The 17,218-nt window shown below is 40.6% G+C and overlaps 1 protein-coding gene and 1 pseudogene across 1 annotated transcript; both read left to right on the top strand.

Moving 5' to 3' along the window:
- The first annotated feature begins 4,535 nt into the window (after positions 1–4,535).
- LOC139376181 (5-beta-cholestane-3-alpha,7-alpha-diol 12-alpha-hydroxylase-like) lies at positions 4,536–6,842 on the top strand (annotated as a pseudogene).
- A 2,803-nt stretch (positions 6,843–9,645) lies between these two features.
- Positions 9,646–14,970, top strand: LOC139376180 (5-beta-cholestane-3-alpha,7-alpha-diol 12-alpha-hydroxylase-like). Its single transcript, XM_071118459.1, has one exon. It carries the CDS (start codon positions 9,705–9,707, stop codon positions 11,232–11,234), a length of 1,530 nt encoding a protein of 509 aa, XP_070974560.1. The 5' UTR covers positions 9,646–9,704; the 3' UTR covers positions 11,235–14,970.
- The last annotated feature ends 2,248 nt before the right edge of the window (positions 14,971–17,218 follow it).

The raw sequence follows: 17,218 nt of genomic DNA, 5'->3' as shown, positions 1-17,218 counted from the left end.
GTCATTTTAATCATAGGTACACTTCAACTATGACAGACAAAATGAGAAAAAAAATCCAGAAAATCACATTGTAGGATTTTTAATGAATTTATTTGCAAATTATGGTGGAAAATAAGTATTTGGTCAACTACAAACAAGCAAGATTTCTGGCTCTCACAGACCTGTAACTTCTTCTTTAAGAGGCTCCTCTGTCCACCACTCGTTACCTGTATTAATGGCACCTGTTTGAACTTGTTATCAGTATAAAAGACACCTGTCCACAACCTCAAACAGTCACACTCCAAACTCCACTATGGCCAAGACCAAAGAACTGTCAAAGGACACCAGAAACAAAATTGTAGACCTGCACCAGGCGGGAGCAATTATTAGGAAATGCAAGACCACTGCAAGACCACTGATAATCTCCCTCGATCTTGGGCTCCACGCAAGATCTCACCCCGTGGGGTCAAAATGATCACAAGAACAGTGAGCAAAAATCCCAGAACCACACGGGGGGACCTAGTGAATGACCTGCAGAGAGCTGGGACCAAAGTAACAAAGCCTACCATCAGTAACACCCTATGCCGCCAGGGACTCAAATCCTGCAGTGCCAGACGTGTCCCCCTGCTTAAGCCAGTACATGTCCAGGCCCGTCTGAAGTTTGCTAGAGAGCATTTGGATGATCCAGAAGAAGATTGGGAGAATGTCATATGGTCAGATGAAACCAAAATATAACTTTTTGGTAAAAACTCAACTCGTTGTGTTTGGAGGACAAAGAATGCTGAGTTGCATTCAAAGAACATCATACCTACTGTGAAGCATGGGGGTGGAAACATCATGCTTTGGGGCTGTTTTTCTGCAAAGAGACCAGGATGACTGATCCGTGTAAAGGAAAAAATGAATGGGGCCATGTATCGTAAGATTTTGAGTGGAAACCTCCTTCCATCAGCAAGGGCATTGAAGATGAAACGTGGCTGGGTCTTTCAGCATGACAATGATCCAAAAAAACACCGCCCCAAAGCTTCGTAAGAAGCATTTCAAGGTCCTGGAGTGGCCTAGCCAGTCTCCAGATCTCAACCCCATAGAAAATCTTTGGAGGGAGTTGAAAGTCCGTGTTGCCCAGAAACAGCCCCAAAACATCACTGCTCTAGAGGAGATCTGCATGGAGGAATGGGCAAAAATACCAGCAACAGTGTGTGAAAACCTTGTGAAGACTTACAGAAAACGTTTGACCTCTGTCATTGCCAACAAAGGGTATATAACAAAGTATTGAGATAAACTTTTGTTATTGACCAAATACTTCTTTTCCACCATCATTTGCAAATAAATTCATTAAAAATACTACAATGTGATTTTCTGGAATTTTTTTCTCATTTTGTCTGTCATAGTTGAAGTGTACCTATGATGAAAATTACAGGCCTTTCTCATCTTTTTAAGTGGGAGAACTTGCACAATTGGTGGCTGACTAAATACTTTTTTGCCCCACTGTACATTGTGTGCAAAAGGCATGAGGAGGTAGGCAAATAATTACAATTTAGCAGATTAACACTGGAGTGATAAATGATCAGATAGTCATGTGCAGGTAGAGATACTGGTGTGCAAAAGAGCAGAAAAGTAAAGAAATAAAAACATTATGGGGATGAGGTAGGTAAATTGGGTGGGCTATTTACCGATGGACTATGTACAGCTGCAGCGATCGGTTAGCTGCTCAGATAGTCTGAGAGTTGTCAGACAGAATTGAAAACCTTTTGGTTTCAGAGAAATTGGCATTTTACACAGAAAAGGGTGGTCTGCATGAAACTCTGAAAAGGTCATTTAATAATAACAATCCAGGGAAAAGGAAGGTTCATAGGGATCAGGGTCATTTCGAGGGAAGCAGGTACCATCATATCCATTAGTGTAAGTTGGATCCCCATTAAAGGGTGAAACAGTGGCAACACTCTGCCCCCCCATCCGCTAGGATAGCCAATCTATTTTGTAAGACCGTGGTATGTATAGCAAAAAGTCTGAATGGCACCAGACGGCAGGCAGGCTCAGGGTCAGGGTAGGCAGAGGTCAATAATCCAGAGGTGGTGCAAAGGTACAGGTCGGCAGGCGGGCTCAGGGTAAGCTCCATTTTGAGGGGTGTGCCTTTGTTTTCTGGTGCCGCCCTTATTATGCTACTGCTGGGAGAAGTCACTGGTCGTGTCCGAATACCCATACTTGCATCCTCATTTCTTTTGCTGTGTGTACATTGAAAATTCAGAACCGCTGGACATTAACGTAATAAACTAAAGCACTGAACATTGGGAACAAGAACAAAATGACTGCTATTTCTAGATCTATAAATTAAATAATGACATTTGTAGCCTAGCCTACAATATTAAATCAATCCATGTGTTCAACTCAAAACGCCTGTTTAACATGACATCAAAAACGCAGCCACATCCCGAGTTCCTGGCGCCGACACATTCAGAAGTCATACGATGGTGTAGTAAAAGCTCTTACGAAGGTCTACAGGACAAGAAACACTTTTCAGTGAGAAAACAGACATCTAATTTTAGATTAAAATACATTTAAAATACTTCTGTTTTCAAAAATGTGGCCTACGACCCAATACCGGTGCTAATTTTAAGAAGAACAAAAACGACTTAGCCTACATTTGAACAACACTGCAGAAACTTTGTGCATCTTCCCAATTAAGGAGCCTTAGTTTTGTTGTTTAGCTACTTCAAGAGATCTAGGGTCTGTCACTCGAAGTCCACATCTTCCAATGCATTGTGGAAAAGTGTGCCAAAATTAGTATGACATCTGGGCATTTAAGTATACTCGATTTTTGAAATGTTGCATATTATTAAACATAATGTTTTCGCATACTCAAATGGCCTACTATTTAAAACGCAGGTATGGGTATTCGGACAAGACCAGTGACTTCTCCCAGCAGTAGCATAACATGGGTGGCACCAGAAAACAAAGGCACAATCCTCAAAATTGAGCTTGACACAGGTTCTGCAGTGTCTATAACTGTCTACAATGAGCATTTCAAGGTTATCAAGCTGAAGAAAACAAATGTGTTGCTGAAGACATAGTCAAGAGAGAGATTGATCCCAAATGGTGGTTTTGCAGATCAGAGTGAGCTATGAAGAGCAAAAAGAGCAGCAGTATGTAGTGCCTGGAAATATTCCCCCATTATTTGTCAGGGAATGGCTGTCCAAAATAAAATGTAACTGGTGGGACTTGAAAATGCATAATTAACATTTCCCAGCTTAGAGAAAAAGGCACAGACCAAACACTGAAACACTTGCTGAAGAATTATGACAGTTTTCAATAATCAGATGGGAACGGCCAAAGGATTCACAACCAAGCTCATACTGTTCCATAATCCCTGAGACAAAAGGTGAAAGCAGACATTTCTTTCTTTGCTGAATTCCTGTTGATTTTAGGAGGAGGGGTGGGGGGGTTAGTTGCCCGAGAGGCTGTTGTGTTTTGTCAGTGACTCAAGTTACACATCGCTCAGAATGTCGGTGTGGTTTTCTTTTGAACGTTGTGTGGGAACAAGGTCGAAAGAGAATACAAAGGGAGAGTAAAACAACAACAGATGTGGAGAACTGTAGCCTACACAACAAGGTTTGAATGGTACGACAGTTGTAGGTTGAGAAACATGGTTCTGATTAGGTAGTGTACAACTAAGACCAGAAGTGACTTTTTTGTAGCAGGTTAGGAGATCTTACGCAGCAGGTTAGAATAATTAATGTAGCAGGTTAGGAAAACGTATATAGCAGGTTAGAATAATTCATGTAGCTGGTTAGGAGAATTAGGTTAAGGTTAGGAAAAGAGTTAGCTAAAATTCTCTCCAAACCTGCTACGAAAAGTCACTACTAGTCACACTGAACAAACATAGAAACAACAAAAGTCTATATGAATGATGGATGGTTTAAAGGAGCATGGCCATTATAGTTGTATGCCTCTATCCATAAAATCAGCATATTTCATCAAAGGCTTTAAATAGTTGCAAATAGATGGCATGACCATTTTGGGGTTATTGTTTTGTTTTTGCAAGCATGTCTTGTTAGGGATTCAGGAGGACTTGGGTATATCTTGGGTATGTACATGTATGTGCATGTCTTCTTCAATCTTACCTCTATTCACAATGATCTTGTTTTGGGGCTTTCTCCACCGCTCTTTATGGTATGAAACAGAATAAAGGCCCAAAATGCAACACTATTACAAATCTGAGAGAGGTTCTCTCTACACATGTGATCTATTAAGTTTTCCTATCACAAAATCTCTCTGTAGTCTCCTGACTGAAACCAGCTGAAACCTGCATGGTCCTGGCCCTGAGCCATCTAAATGCATATACTTGAGGCAGAGCTATGTATAAACAATGCTTTTCCTTGATATTAATATACTAGACACGTTTCATTTCATTGCGAGAACATTGCTGTGTCCTAGTGCTTAGAATACTAATGGCACTCTCACTGTGAAAGGAGGGGGAGGAGCATGAGTCATGGGTATCGAAAACACAAAATACACTTAAGCTGGGGCACAGATGTGCTCTGAAAGAACGAAGAGGAAAGGACAATGGGCTTTCTGCTGCCGATCCTTCTGGCTCTGCTAGCCTCTGTCTTAGGGGGACTCTACCTCCTGGGGGCCTTCAGGTGGTGTCGACCAGGGGAACCCCCCCTGGACCGGGGCCCCATTCCCTGGCTGGGCCACGTCCTTGAGTTCCGCAGGGACACAGCAAAGTTCCTGGAGAGGATGAAGAGGAAGCATGGGGATATTTTCACTGTGCAGCTGGGAGGATTCTACTTCACATTCCTTATGGACCCTCGGTCCTTCGGGACGATTGTGAAGGAGGCCCGCACCAAACTGGACTTCAGCAAGTTTGCACAAAAGCTGGTTCAGAAAGTGTTTGGTTACCACTCCGACCACAGGTTTCCTCAGATGTCCAGCAACAAGCACCTGATGGGGGACGGTTTAGTGGTCATGACACAGGCTATGATGAGCAACCTACAGAATCTGATGCTGCACAGTGTAGGGACGGGGATAATAACCATATGCCCTGGAATGAGGACGGTCTGTTCAACTACAGCTACAACATTGTCTTCAGGGCAGGTTACCTGGCTCTGTTCGGTAATGAGACACCAAAATCCACAAAGAGCATGGAGAAAGCCAGAGAGGTCGACAGAGTGGAGTCCCAGGAGCTCTTCCTTGAGTTCCGTAAGTATGACCAGCTCTTCCCCAATCTGGCCTATGGGGTCCTGCCTCCATGGGAGAAGAGAGAGGCGGAGAGGCTGAAGAGGCTGTTCTGGAAAATGCTCTCAGTGCAGAAGGTGAAGACCAAGGAGAACATCAGTGTCTGGGTGCGTGAGCAGCAGCAGGAGAGGGAGGAGCACGGCATGGAGGACTTCATGCAGGACAGGTACATGTTGCTTCTCCTCTGGGCCTCACAGGGCAACACAGGCCCTGCTGCCTTCTGGCTCCTTCTCTACCTCATGAAGCACCCAGATGCAATGGGGGCTGTGAAGAAGGAGGTGGAGGAGGTGCTGAAGGAGACAGGCCAGGAGGTGAAGCATGAAGGCCCCTTTATCGATCTAACCCGGGACATGCTGCAAAAGACGCCCATCCTGGACAGTGCCGTGGAGGAGACACTCCGCCTCACCACAGCCCCTGTCCTCACCAGGGCCGTGCTCCAGGACATGTCCCTCAAGATGGCCGACGGAAGCGAGTACCGCATCAGAGAAGGAGACAGAGTAGCCCTGTTTCCTTACACTGCTGTCCAGATGGACCCAGAGGTCCACCCGGACCCACTCACCTACAAGTATGATCGCTTCCTGACAGCAGAGGGGGGTAAAAAGACGGACTTTTACAAAGGTGGGAAAAAAATTAAATACTACAACATGCCGTGGGGTGCTGGGATCACTATGTGCCCAGGACGCTTCTTCGCCACCAATGAGCTGAAGCAGTTTGTCTTCCTCATGCTCACATACTTTGACTTTGAGCTCAAGAACCCAGATGAAAAGATACCTGATATTGACACCAAGCGCTGGGGGTTTGGGTCTATGCAGCCAACCAGAGACATCCAGTTTAGATACAGACTCAGGTTTTAAAAATGAGTGACTGACAAACCAGCCTTTGTCAACACTGAGTGTAAACTTCCATCTCATGAGCTGTTAATCTGATTTGGTTTATTATAAACTATCTTGTGCCTAAAAACAAAAGTGTCTAGAGTACCTAGTACCACAACAAGTTGTACAGTATTAAAATAACTGCTTATAATTGTTTTGTTTCATCTACTTTCATCTACTTTCACTGTCTTTGAAAATATCTGGAATGTTTATGCTTAGAGTCAGCTGGAAATATTACATTTTAAAATTGAAATCAGGTACTATATAATATTTTTGAGTGATGAGTCATGAGGAAATGGTTTGCAGATAGTATTAGAAACATGTAGGAGACGTGTAGGAGACGTATTCTACAAGAAACAATATCACTCCCTAAAAACACAATCCTTGGTAGCTTTTCTGAATTCACAGATAAATTGATCCACATGGAAAATTTCAGGCATTGAAACCGTAAATGACTTGATCATTTAAAAAAAATTATCATAAAATCTTACAAGAACAAAAAAAGAAACACACAGATGTTCAAAACCAATTCCATGTAGGAGATGAATTTACATGTAGTTAAAACTACTGTGTGTACTGTATTCTTGATTTTATTATCTTTTTAGTCTGGTTCACTCATATTCTGACCCTCAAGGACTGTCTATGATTGTGCCAAAAATGTGTACTATAATAATCATTGCTGTTTTTGTAACATTGTAATGTCAAGCATTTAATCTTTGTGTTTTTCCTCCTGCCAAATGTAATAAAATATCCTTATAAAGCCTTGGATGTGGTATAAGTGTTATACCCCTTTCATACACAGACAAAAATCCCACTTTTCTTTACCATCCCAACTTTTTTTAAATCTGTGTTTTTGTATATCTGAAAGGGGTAGGGGGTAAGAAAACATGGTATATTAAATCCCACCTTGAGTTCTAGAAATGAAGCCTGCATTTTTAGACCCTGTAAACAAAATACAGGTATCGGGTCTTATTCCAACCTCATAGTGTGGAAATATATATAAAACACAGGGAAATCATGTTTTTAACTGCACTGGGCCTTTAATATTTTTTTTTGCTTGTCTTTGGGCAGCCTCATGCATCTGGTTTTCAGGGGAAATAGAAAGAGAGCCTGTGATGCGACTCCCTTTTTTCAACATTAACATGGTGACACTCCATCTTAACTCCTCCTCCACATTTACTGGATTGGTTCAACAGTGCAGAAGAGAACCTCCCCCGACAGTATTTTTTTCTCGTCAGGACCAGAAAGAAAGAAATGCCGCTCAGGCGTCTTTTACGCCTGCTATGTTAGGTTGATCGATAGATAACAAGGTTGACATGTTAAGCTAGACCCACTTAGTTTCCACCACAAAACACCAGAAATTTGTCAAAAAGAGTAGAAACCAACTCAGCAGCTTTTACACTACTATTTGACAAAAAAAAATATTTAAAGAAATAATTTCACAATGTTAAACAGAGTTCAGTTCATGTAACAGGGTTGAACTTAAAATGAGCGAAAGACGTAAATTATTCACTAATCACATGAAATAAATAATAATATTCTGAAATGACTTTGTCAATACAACAAAATAACTAGGGATTTAAAATGATGATTACATAAAAAATAAAAATAAACGTTTTGCGGGTTAAGTGGGTCAAAATCTTCCTAGAAGTAACAGAGGGTGCACCGAGGAACATGTGGAAATTTGGCACTTTAGCAAGTCTATTCATATTAAAAAACAGATTTATTGAATTCTCAATGTGGTCTATATTAAAGGTACTTTATGTACTGTAACAGGCTTTTAAAATTCAATTTTGGTGCACAATTTCTACTTAACATATCAAAGGGACGCAAAAGGCACTCTTTTCGTGGAACAAGCCATGTAAAGTATCTTTAGAAAGTATTGACAACCCCTGACTTTTTCCACTTTTTGTTGAATTACAAAGTGGGGTTAAAATGGATATCATTGTCTTTTTTTCTCAACAATCTACACAACATACTCTGTAATGTCAAAATGGAAACGTTTTTAAAAACATTTTTTTTAAACTAATGAGAACATTAATTACAAAAAAATAATTTATAGACTGCAAGAAATCCAAACAGATGTAATATTTGACTAAATAAAACATAATTGTAAAGCCATAGTTATTTGGTTGCTTTGCCAAAGTAATTTCGGAAGATTATTATTTATTTAATGTGATTAATACATTTAAAAAATGCTTCAAGATCTGTCAAGTTGGTTGTTGATCATTGCTAGACAGACATGTTCAAGTCTTGCCATAGATTTTCAAGCAGATATACAGTGGGGAGAACAAGTATTTGATACACTGCCGATTTTGCAGGTTTTCCGTCTTACAAAGCATGTAGAGGTCTGTAATTTTTATCATAGGTACACTTCAACTGTGAGAGACGGAATCAAAAATCCAGAAAATCACATTGTATGATTTTTAAGTAATTAATTTGCATTTACATGCTTTGTAAGTAGGAAAACCTGCAAAATCGGCAGTGTATCAAATACTTGTTCTCCCCACTGTATCTCAAAACTGTAACTAGGCAACTGAGTTAGGAATGACGCCTGTATCTTTGTATACACCATCCAAAGCCTAATTAATAACTTCACCATACTCACTTTTTATTTGTTATGTTTGTTAGGCATTGGTAAACCTCTCTGGACTTTGTGGTTAAATCTGTGCTAGAAATTCACTTCTTGATTAAGGAGCCTTACAGATGTTTGGGGTACAGAGATGTGGTCGTCATTCAAAAATCACATACTATACCACATTTTCTGTCTGAAATAGGTATTATTGTCAATATAGTTAGTGTATCTCAACTGGGCACAGACGTCAATTCAATGCTTTCGTAGAGACTGTCTGTGGTTATTTGGGGTTGAAGCATGCCCAAGATTCAGCAGCTCCCCAAAAGCTAAACTAGTAAGCCAAATAGAAGGAAGCTTTGTGGTATGCAATGCTACTGTGCACATAAAAGGGTGATGTGTACTCCTACAAATGTCGTAGGCCATCTTGTGGACACAAAGGGGAAATGTTGAAATCGGTCTGAGGTTACTAAAGGTGCTTTCAAATGCACACTACATGGACTGCTCAGGGGGGGGGGGGGTAGCTAGAATTACATATTTTGGTGGCTATGTCTAATCCACACATAGCCACCAAATGATGTAATTCTAGGCCTAGCATTGTTGAGAGAAAAAAATAACATACTATACTTTTACATTCATCACACCCAAAATAGAGATCGGAATGTACTGTGAAGCTACTTTTCTACTTTGCTACTGTTTCTACTTTGGGAGTAAAGTCCATCAACGATTCCTCTCCATCGCACTCTGTTCTGGGTTGTTTTCTCCAGATTATGAAACATACAGACGGTAAATGACAAAATACGTTGCACTTCCTATAATATGCAATTCATTATATGAATTTGTCTGACCTTTATACGTATTAACCTTTGTTTAAATTGGAAACACCAGACTGTTCTGTACCATTTGTGGGTGGTTTCTGGTTATTGTGCAATCGAGTTAGTCATTAACTGCTGGCAGGGGTGTCATAGGTTCATCACGCCATAAAAATAAAAATACATTCTAGCCGGGGCTCAGATTGTCTGTGTGAGAACGAAGAAGAAAGGACCATGGGATTTCTGCTGCTGATCCTTCTGGCTCTGCTAGCCTCTGTCTTGGGGGGCTTCTACCTCCTGGGGGCTTTCAGGCAGCGTCGACCCGGGGAACCCCCCCTGGACCGGGGCCCCATCCCCTGGCTGGGCCATGTCCTTGAGTTCCGCAGGGACACAGCAAAGTTCCTGGAGAGGATGAAGGGGAAGCATGGGGATATTTTCACCGTGCAGCTGGGAGGATTCTACTTCACATTCCTTATGGACCCTCGGTCCTTCGGGACGATTGTGAAGGAGGCCCGCACCAAACTGGACTTCAGCAAGTTTGCAAAACATCTGGTGCAGAAAGTGTTTGGTTACCACTCCGACCACAGGTTTCCTCAGATGTCCAGCAACAAGCACCTGATGGGGGACGGTTTAGTGGTCATGACACAGGCTATGATGAGCAACCTACAGAATCTGATGCTGCACAGTGTAGGGACGGGGGATAATAACCATATGCCCTGGAATGAGGACGGTCTGTTCAACTACAGCTACAACATTGTCTTCAGGGCAGGTTACCTGGCTCTGTTCGGTAATGAGACACCAAAATCCACAGAAAGCATAGAGAAAGCCAGAGAGGTCGACAGAGTGGAGTCCCAGGAGCTCTTCCTTGAGTTCCGTAAGTATGACCAGCTCTTCCCCAATCTGGCCTATGGGGTCCTGCCTCCAGGGGAGAAGAGTGAGGCGGAGAGGCTGAAGAGGCTGTTCTGGAACATGCTGTCAGTGCAGAAGGTGAAGACCAAGGAGAACATCAGTGTCTGGGTGCGCGATCAGCAGCAGGAGAGGGAGGAGCACGGCATGGAAGACTTCATGCAGGACAGGTATATGTTTCTTCTCCTTTGGGCCTCACAGGGCAACACAGGCCCTGCTGCCTTCTGGCTGCTCTTCTACCTCATGAAGCACCCAGACGCCATGAGGGCCGTGCAGGGGGAAGTGGAGGAGGTGCTGAAGGAGACGGGCCAGGAGGTGAAACACGAAGGCCCTTTCATCAACCTGACCCAGGACATGCTGCAAAAGACGCCCATCCTGGACAGCGCCGTGGAGGAGACCCTCCGCCTCACCTCCGCCCCCGTCCTCACCAGGGCCGTGCTCCAGGACATGTCCCTCAAGATGGCAGATGGAAACGAGTACCGCATCAGAGAAGGAGACAGAGTAGCCCTGTTTCCTTACACTGCCGTCCAGATGGACCCAGAGGTCCACCCGGACCCACTCACCTACAAGTATGATCGCTTCCTGACAGCAGAGGGGGGTAAAAAGACGGACTTTTACAAAGGTGGGAAAAAAATTAAATACTACAACATGCCGTGGGGTGCTGGGATCACTATGTGCCCAGGACGCTTCTTCGCCACCAATGAGCTGAAGCAGTTTGTCTTCCTCATGCTCACATACTTTGACTTTGAGCTCAAGAACCCAGATGAAAAAATACCTGATATTGACACCAAGCGCTGGGGCTTTGGGTCCATGCATCCAACCAGAGACATCCAGTTTAGATACAGACTCAGATTTTAAAAATGGTTGACTGACACAAACCAGCCTTTGACAACGTTTTGACAACTGTTAATCTGATGATGATTATTATAAACGATGTGCCTAAACATTCATTTATCTAGAGTACATAGTACAGTAAAATGTGTTACAGTATTACAATAACTGGATATAATTGCTGTGTTAATTTCGATGAAAAATAATTTACCTGTTCTCTCTTTGAAAATGACTGGAAGAAATATTTTTGTTTATGCTTAGAGTCAATTGGAAAGTAGATATTGCAAAATTGAAAGCTGACATAGATAGAAAAGAATCTGTCCTGTAAAGCCAGTGAGTAATAGGAAAGGGTTACAGAAAGTATTAGAAATGCACATATGTTATCTGTAAGTGAACTACAACAAAATATATAAAGTTAACTTTATCCCATTACTCAACAATATGAAAGCAGACCTTATTAAATGGAACAGTCTTATCATACAGTACATCTAACAAGTACACTCTTGGAAAAAAGGGTTTCCAAAGGGTTCTTTGGCAGTCCCCATAGGAGAACTCTTTTTGATTCCAGGTAGAACCCTTTGGGGTCAATTTAGAACCATCTGTGGAAAGGGTTCTACATTGAACCCAAAAGGGTTTTTCCTGGAACCAAACAGGGTTCTTCAAAGGTTTCTCATATGGGGACAGCCAAAGTACCCTTTTAGGTTCTAGATAGACCTCTTCAGAATGGCATGGGTCCCAAAGATTTAGTATGTATTCTAGGTAATACCAATTACCCAGAAGGTATACTGGGTCACAACAGACTTTATATGGGTAAATAAGTCTCATAGAATATAAACAAAAGTCTTCCTTGATGGTGGTTTTAACCTTCCAGACTTGGAATTGTATCAACTCGCTGAGGCTTTTACTTGCCTTATATAGTTAAATGCGCTTAAGAGGAAGATGTGCCTGGTCATCCCCAGAATCTTTTCATGTATCTATTTTCAAAGGACAAAGCTAAGAACATTAACCTCTTCATAGTTAAGAAAAATAAACAACATGGGAGAAAATGTAGCATATTCTACAAGAAACAATATCACTCCCTAAAAAAACAATCCTTGGATAGCTTTTCAGAATTCACCAATAAATTGGTCCACATGGAAAAACTAAAAGGCATAGAAACCGTAAATGACTTTGTTATAGGAAATACATTTATTTCCATGACAGCATTAGAAAGCAATTTTGGTACATGAACATTTAAAAGTTTTATATATCACGGAATTTAAATTTGGAATCTTTTTTTTTTAAATCAGAGCAATCTTGAGGGAATCCTATTTGAGTCAGACAAGGATATTCATATGATAGGTAAGCTATATAAAACCTTGCAGAGAGCCTACCCAACTGACAATCATTTAGAAAAAAATTAACTATTGGAACCAAGACTTAAAAGGAACTGATGTTGGCACAAGATGGAGGGAATGTTGGAACATAGCTAACGAAATTACAGTAAATGAAAATGTACACTTAATCCAGTGTTAACTAATGGATATAATTAATTATACAAGAGACAAATTTGACAAATTCAACAGCATAATGGCAGTCATGTCGACGGCAAGAAGCAAAATAGTGCAGTTGGAGGCCATGTTGCCGGAGAGTGATGCTGAGGGTGATAACATGTTGGTCTGGGCAGGTGTGATGTAGTTGATGTTTGTATTGTTTCAAAACATTTGATAAAATCTTACCCCTCCAAAAAAGAAAGGCACAGGTGTTCAAAACCAACTCCATGTAGGAGATGAGATGACATTTATTTAAAGCTACTGCTGTGTGCTGTATTGTTGCTTTTATTATATTTTTAGTCTGGCTCACTTGGGAAGTTATTCATTACACTTTCTATAGTGTATAAATACACCCAGTCACTACAAAGATACAGGCGTCCTTCCTAACCCAGTTTCCGGAGAGGAAGGAAACCGCTCAAGGATTTCACCATGAGGCAGATGGTGACTTTAAAACAGTTAGACTTTAATGGCTGTGATAGGGGAAAACTGAACATGGATCAACAACATTGTAGTTACTCCACCATACTAAACTAATTGGCATTGTGAAAAGAAGGAAGCCTGTACAGAATACAAACATGCATCCTGTTTTCAACAAGGCTCTAAAGTAATACTGCAAAAAATGTGGCAAAGCAATTCCCTTTTTGTCCTGAATACAAAGTGTTATGTTTGGGGCAAATCCAATTCAACACATCCCTGAGTACCACTCACCATATTTTCAAGCATAGTGGTGGCTGCATCATGTTATGTTATGGCTATGCTTGTAATGCTTGTAATCGTTAAGGACTGGGGAGTTATACAGGATAATAAATAAACAGAATGGAGCTAAGCACAGGCAATTTTCCCCGAGGAATATATGGTTAATTTTTCTTTCCACCAGACACTGGGAGATGAATTCACCTTTCAGCAGGACAATAACCTAAACCACAAGGCCAAATCTACACTTGAGTTGCTTACCAAGAAGAAAGTGAATGTTCCTGAGTGGCTGAGTTACAGTTTTGACGTAAATCTAATTGAAAATACATGGCAGGACCTGAAAATGGTTGTCTAGCAATGATCAATAACCAATTTGACAGAGCTTGAAGAATTTTGAAAATAATAATGGGAAAATGTTGCTCAATCCAGGTGTAGAAAGCTCTTGGAGACTTACCAAGAAAGACTCACAGCTCTAATCGCTGCCAAAGGTGCTTATACAAAGTATTGACTCAGGGGTGTGAATACTTATATAAATGAGATATTTCAGTATTTCATTTTCAATAAATTAGCAAACATTTCTAAAAATCATAGTTTCACTTTGTGATAATGTGGTATAGTGTGTAGATGGGGGGAGAAAAATACATACTTAATATATTTAATTCAGGCTGTTACACAACAAAATGTGGAATAAGTCATGGGGTATGAATACTTTCTGAAGGCAACGTATGTCCTAGGCCACAGTGTGGACACAAAAGGCAGATGTCTAAATCAGTCTCATGTTACTAAAGTTTTCCCAAATCCACACTCTACATGGACTACTCAGAAAAAGTAGCTAGAATTATATAATGTGGGGGCAATCAGTTTAATCCACCCTGAACCACATAAAAAGCTACTAGGCCTATTCAGTGAGACCCTTAAAGAGACTGCCTTTAAAAAGAAACTTTTGAACAATGTCTATGTGGCATCCATATTAGTCAGAAGCAGTTATTCTAGTGTCAAAATTGACTACACAGTGTAAAGTCAGTCTCTTCTAAAATGGAATTTGGAACATCCTCTGCGTCACAACGGGTAAATGACCGTTGGGTTTTGATTTGTCCACTAACATGCGGTGAACAGCTGCGGTGATTGCTCTCTATCCAATAGCATATACAGTCCTGCCAAGCAGCTACGACTTTGTTTACATAAGATAACACGTTGTGCATTTTTTTTACTTGAGAAATACTGCACCAAACACCTTAGTTAGATGTAAAATTGCTCAACTAAAACATCCTCCGCAAAAATGTAAAAATAAATTGTCACGCCGACTCATGCTCCCTCCCGCAGGCGCTCGAAGTCGCGGTTCTACTAACCATCAGCCCTGGCAACAATTATTATGCACACCTGCTCCCAATCATTAAGCACACCTGGTCATCATTTACACTGTGATTACTCCCGCTTTATTTATCCCTCAGTTGACATCAGTCATTAGGTAATATTGTTCTCTCTCTTTCTGTACGCTGCTCATCAACATCGTGTCTTTATTAAACTCACCTACTGCATCATGACTCCGTGTATATTTTACATAAATACAGATTTCTTGAGTTATCTTAGATTCTTTCAGGGGATTTTGAGGAAGAAAATAGGCTTCCACGCGCGTCTACAGTTTCTCATGGGGGACAAACATCACTAACCAAACATGGAATCGGTCAGGGAACACACCACGAATACTGAAATATTGTAATCATTAAGGACTGGTGAGTTATACAGGATAATAAATAAGCAGAATGGAGCTAAGCACAGGCAAAGTCCCCGAGAAAATATGGTTCATTCTGCTTTCCACCAGACACTGGGAGATGAATTGGCGTGTTCAGTGGCCTTTTAAGAGCAAAGGCAAATTGGAGATTTGTCTCTACAACACCTGTATGTAAAACTGAAACACTCCATTTAGTATGATAGGTTACGTTTCATATAGTATATATTAATTTGTGGATGTTCAACACCCATTTCATATTATATGTTACGAATTTTGAAAACATATATGTTACGGATTTTGAAAACGTATGACATGTTATGAATTCTAGCTAGGTGGCTAACGTTAGCTAGCTGGCTAACGTTAGCTAGACTAGGGGTTAAGGTTAGGGTTAAGTTTAGGAGTTAGGTTTAAGTCTCGGGTTAAGGTTAGGGGAAGGGTTAGCTAACATGCTAAGTAGTTGCAAAGCAGCTAAAAAGTAGTTGAAAAGTTGCTAATTAGCTCAAATACTAAAGTTGTCTGTGATGAGATTCAAACTCGCAACCTTTGGGTTGCTAGATGTTCTCATTCTACGCCAACCCAACCAACCACCCTACTTACGTGTTTGCCTTAAGTAACAATCTGTCTTATTTAACCGTACCAAACGTAACATATCATACTAATTTTAGTGTCTTGGATTTCACACCAACTATGTTACCTCTAGTCTATGGGTCCAGGCTGTGAATCAACGTGTAAAACTGATTGGATTTGCAAAAAGTCAACAGAAGGGCATTTGTTCTTTTTTCCCACAACTTTTTACCTAAATTCAATGACCTGGTGAAATGTTTTGTTGATTTCACGTTGAATTCACGTTGGTTGACAACTCAACCAAATGTAAATCAAAACTAGATGTTGAAATGACATCTGCTCAGTGGCAAAGCTATGTGATTAAATCCGAACTTGCAAGTTCACATCATACTTCACATCATACATAGAGAACTTGTGAACGACAACCAAAAGTATATGGGTCTCTGTCTCACAGTCTGATACATCAACAAATGATTTGTAGAATAGGAATATTTTTGGTTGAGAAGGTGGCATGGTATATCCTTGCTTTAGTTCAACATTATAGCCTGTCATTCAAGGCTCAAATTCATATTTGTATTTGGTGAATATATAAATATGCAATTATGCAATTAAATGTCTTAAAATTACTTGCACACACTATTTGGCTATACCCAATGAAGAGGTTACATTCTCAATTGTATATTGAGAATTATTTGTGATTTATCATTATGGTCTGTTTGTATTACTTTAATGAATTAATTGTATTTTTTTCTTATATGGGATTTCCTGTGATACATCATTTGGGGAAAGAAATACAAAATTAGCCCACAACTGGCCAGTAATAGGGTTAGACTGAGCAGTCACCTTGCATTAGGCTTCTTCTTAATGCTGGGCAGCCCAAGATGACAGGGAAATATACAGCACTTCAGCTTCCATAGTGCGGCCTGCATTGTGTTCAACAATATGGGCCATGGTTACTGAAAACAGCACATACAGTGTGATTGTGCTGTGATGCCTGGGGAAAGATTATCATCTGTTCCAACGTGGAATATTTACTCCCATTTTCCATTGGTACCTTACAACTGAGCACTGGCAACTAGGCCAGGTACTGTAGAAGACATGTTTACAACAGTGAACAGCTTGGATTTGATTTACACTAGCAATAATAATGAACAGCATAACAATCTTGGATGCATGTTGTGCCATTTGAAAGACACTGCCATTTATTCCAGTTTTGATGCCCTTTGTTCTGGATAAATCCACATTGATTTTCTGATCTTTCTGACAGCCCTGTCTAAACCATAAGAGAAAAAGGTTCTGTTGGTTGGTACTTTTTCTTGGATAGGGCATACATTTCATACATTTTATTTTAATGGATTGTCTTATGGCCAAACATTTATGTATCTTATGTATGAAATGTATACATTCTAGAAACTGTTGAAACTATACCTTGGAGAGAGAGGTGAAAATACCACAGTATTCATTTGAATACAATTGAAATATAACCTAAT

This window comes from Oncorhynchus clarkii, chromosome 20 (genome assembly GCF_045791955.1).
Source record: "Oncorhynchus clarkii lewisi isolate Uvic-CL-2024 chromosome 20, UVic_Ocla_1.0, whole genome shotgun sequence".
In the NCBI taxonomy this organism is placed as follows: Eukaryota; Metazoa; Chordata; class Actinopteri; order Salmoniformes; family Salmonidae; genus Oncorhynchus; species Oncorhynchus clarkii.
Note: the sequence above shows the minus strand (reverse complement) of the source record. Positions and strands in the feature narration are given on the sequence as shown.